A 3,806-nucleotide genomic window follows, 5' to 3' on the forward strand; every position below is an offset into this window, starting at 1 on the left:
TATGCATGCCTAATTGATCTTTTTGGAAAGAAATGTAAAAAAAAAACATTCATTTAATATGAAAAAAAACATCATAATAATTAACAAAAGAAATATTCAGTTATATTTTAATAAAAATAATTAAATATTTATAACATTTAAAAAAATATAAAATTCTTAAAAAAATAGAGACATTCGCATTTATAATACAAAAAATTCAAAAAATATATAAAAGAACATCCATTTAGTATGAAAAAGAAACATTCTGATACTTAGTAGAAGAAACATCCATATATATTAACTCGTAAAAATTTTGAATTCACCCCAAAAGTATTTGACTGATTTTTGGCTAATACCCTTTTGGTTCTCTAGTATTGCTCATTTATTTATGATCCATTGATCCTCTATTGCTCATTTATTTATGATCCATTGATCCTCTTCTTACAAATAAGAAATCACATCCTACTCAACAAAATTAGCATACAAACTGCAACAAAACAAACAAATTGAACTCTCAAGAGACGAAAACTTTAGTATGGATTTCACAGCTCAGAAAAGCACTACAATTACAATGAGAACTGAAGTAGTGATTGGTGGTTTATTGTGCATATATGTGAAAAATACAAAAATGCTTCTCATCCGAAATGGTCAGAAAGAACTACTCCAGAAAATAGAACCAAAATTGAGCATTCTTGATCAGAAAACCTCTAACATGTATCACAACAGAAATCAAACATAGCAACAGTTGACTCCCATGTTAGAGAATTGACTTGACAAAGCAGATCCACCACCGTCTAAATCTCTTCTCCTTGGCCTCACTGTTGGAGGCACCCAATTTCCAAAAACATGAGCATTATTATGATTATTATTATTATTTGCTCCTTCTGTAGTAGCAGTATTATTATTAGGGTGAGATCTACAGAGCCACTTGGATTGCATGTATCTTGTGGTTCTCCATGGTGGCACGTGCAGACCCTTTTCTCTAAGGGACTTCTTGGCAGCAGAACACATCAACGAGATTATGTTACACAGCTTCTTCTCACTTCCAACAAACACTACTGGGAGTGACTCTGTCATTTCTTTGTAGTATTCTGTTGGCCTTGCAAGTTCAAATTGGCACCTAAAGTCTATATCTACTATTACTCTCACTTCACTATTCTTATCACCTTCAACTATCACTTCAATATATTCATATTCACCTGTCATAACAAACGCATACATTAATTAAGCTTAATTAGACTGCTTTAGTAACTCATCAGAAAACTAAAAAAGAAAGAAAGAGAGTTTTAATTAATTAATTAATTACCAGCAGGACAACCTAAGGAGGTGGGCCAAGATGTTTGACAGAGAGAAGCATTGAAGCCATCCATTTTCAACCTCTTAACAAGCCATGTTTTAAGGTTACTAGTTGTTGTTTTCTCAGAAGTAGCATGTCTGCTTCTCATATGCTTCATCACGCAATTCAAGATCTTCGACTCTGCTGCTGTTTCACTACTCCTAAGAATATCCTGAAACAAACCACTTAGTTCAATTGCAAACTACTAATTATGAAAGAGACACAAAGAAACTAAACTTGAACACAAGTAGTTAATTACCTGCAAAATAAAATACTCGTTTTGATGGTTTAAGGAACGACAATTTGAGGAATTGGAATTCATGGTAGGAGGTGTTGATTCTGATTCTATGAAATCTTGTACCATCCTCACCAAGTCCTCCTCTCCTAGACTTCCCATCGGTGAAATAGAAGAAGGGTGTGTGGGTGTGTGATGATTGAAACTCCAAAGAGGTTCAATTCAGGTTTATTTATATTGATTAATGTATGGTATGGTATGGTTATGGTTATGGTTATGGTGATGGTATTTATGGCGGTGGAAAATTGAAACTTTGCGATGACAGGTCACGAGATGAGGGTGATGTTAAGCGGTGAATAATACTATACAAACAATTGAACAAAGTTGACGGCAGTAAATGAAGTGGTTTTTAGAATTTGATCCATGGGTTTAAATTCAATTAAATATGACTTAATTAGATTAGATACAATCATTCTGATTCAATTCTAGAAGCCAATTTTAGAAGATATCCCTTATAAATATTTTATAAATTTTATCCTCAAAAGAAGTAAGATTTTATATCATAGTTAAACTGTTAAAAAAGTATATCGAGGTGGAATATGCTTATCTTGGTTACTTTCATGACTATGAAAAAGACATAAGACGAAATTATACTAACTATTAATTTTCAACATCGTTCCAGAAGCTACTCTTCAGGTTTGCCTTGAGCAATGAGTGTAGTCTCCAATTATCCATGTTTGCGTGACCCATTATGAGATGAGCAACAAGTTCAACTCAGCCGGGTCCATATGATTGATATGGTTTCCATTACTTCCATGATGAAGATAGGGATTTAGATTTTTTTTTTCACCATTGTAATAGCAAATTATCTTTGTTAGTGTTGTGCTTCTTCGTGTCTATCCCATCTTAATTTTAAGTGTTAAATGTTAACACAAACTAATCTTTAAGATTAGACGTGTATTAAAATAATTTTTAAAATTTTATTTACACTAATTAAAATCTTGAAATTGAAAAAAATACATAACAGTTTGACGAGTCACTTGATAAAAAAAATTGAACAATAGATATAGTATAATTTATCAATATTAGAGACGTAATTGATATAACTAACAACAATATTAGGTGTAGACTAAAATTAACTACTAGTATAAAATATATGTTAGAATACAAAATATATGTTAAAAATAAATTAAAAACTCATAATATTTATATATAAATATATAGACGGCTGATTTTAGTATACAAATAATATTTTTATATAATTAATATTTTAAAAATGATTTTAGTATATATAGATAATAAAAAATCACTTTGAAGCTAAACTGTAATTTTACCAATTCATTATATATGAATAATTGTAAAGAGATCTTTCAACGAGAAAGAAATCCATACTAAAGAAAAAAATAACCATAATTCTAATCGCATTTTAGAAGGAGGATCCCGAATATCCTCCAAGAGGACTACAATGCAAAAGATACGGAAAATACGGGACCTACGTTGTATGTGTCAAATAACTTAAACGAAACCATGCAAGATGGGCCTATGGAGAATAGCCCACAAGAGATACATGAGAGGCCTATTTACAAACAAAGAGTCCCAAAAATTGGGATCGAAAAAAATTCGCAAGAAAAAAAGAAGGCAGTCCTTTTGAAGCTTGGCCCAAATGTGTAAGAAAAATCAATAAACAAAAAAATAAACTAACCATGGAACCCTTGACCATGATGGTGAAGCATAACCCGACCCAAGAACCTATCAAACCTTCAAAGGAAAAGAAGGTAGATGAAGGCATGAAACTTGTGGTGATGGAGATGATGAGAGAGATACAGCATGAATAATATATGGCGTTCAAAACCCTCACCTAGGATCGACAACAATTACCTTGCGAGATGTTAGCGAAGGCCACTTCAAATCACTTCATATTTCAAATTCTATTTTCCATCCTGGTGAAACTAGCAAGAGAGCTTAAATTCTCCCGAATAAGCAACTGAATGCTGAAAAATTGAGTAGAGAGATGGTGATGTGGGTGCTGGTTAGGTTCATTCTGAATAGGTCTCTAGATCATCTGAGGCAAAAGCTCTCAATTGATTGTTTCGATGTTTCGATGTTTGGATTATACATCCACTCTCTTATAATATATTCTCAATGAATTTAATATCTTGGAATTGTCGTGGAGCTGGAGGAAGAACGTTTTCCGTCCTCATTAGGAATTCGAAGAAAGAGTATGATGTTGCAATGATAATTCTTCTAGAAACCTAT

At 32.2% G+C, this 3,806-nt stretch overlaps 1 protein-coding gene across 1 annotated transcript; it reads right to left on the minus strand.

Annotated features, from left to right (window-relative positions):
• Window positions 1–485: 485 nt before the first annotated feature.
• Window positions 486–1,875, minus strand: LOC107480271 (uncharacterized). The gene is made up of 3 exons (XM_016100411.3): window positions 1,575–1,875; window positions 1,286–1,487; window positions 486–1,178 (listed from the first exon to the last, which is right to left on the minus strand). The coding sequence occupies exons 1-3, from the start codon at window positions 1,710–1,712 to the stop codon at window positions 709–711; spliced, it is 810 nt and encodes a 269-aa protein (XP_015955897.1). The 5' UTR covers window positions 1,713–1,875; the 3' UTR covers window positions 486–708.
• Window positions 1,876–3,806: the final 1,931 nt, after the last annotated feature.

Source organism: Arachis duranensis, chromosome 3 (genome assembly GCF_000817695.3).
Source record: "Arachis duranensis cultivar V14167 chromosome 3, aradu.V14167.gnm2.J7QH, whole genome shotgun sequence".
Lineage (NCBI taxonomy): Eukaryota > Viridiplantae > Streptophyta > Magnoliopsida > Fabales > Fabaceae > Arachis > Arachis duranensis.

Bases quoted from the DNA above. Each gene is read 5' to 3' on its own strand.
- LOC107480271 (XM_016100411.3), bottom strand. From the start codon at position 1,712: ATGGGAAGTCTAGGAGAGGAGGACTTGGTGAGGATGGTACAAGATTTC. The intron at 1,488-1,574 runs GTAATTAACTAC...GGTTTGTTTCAG, and splicing joins ACGAGTATTTTATTTTGCAG to GATATTCTTAGGAGTAGTGA. The intron at 1,179-1,285 runs GTAATTAATTAA...TTGTTATGACAG, and splicing joins CTCCTTAGGTTGTCCTGCTG to GTGAATATGAATATATTGAA.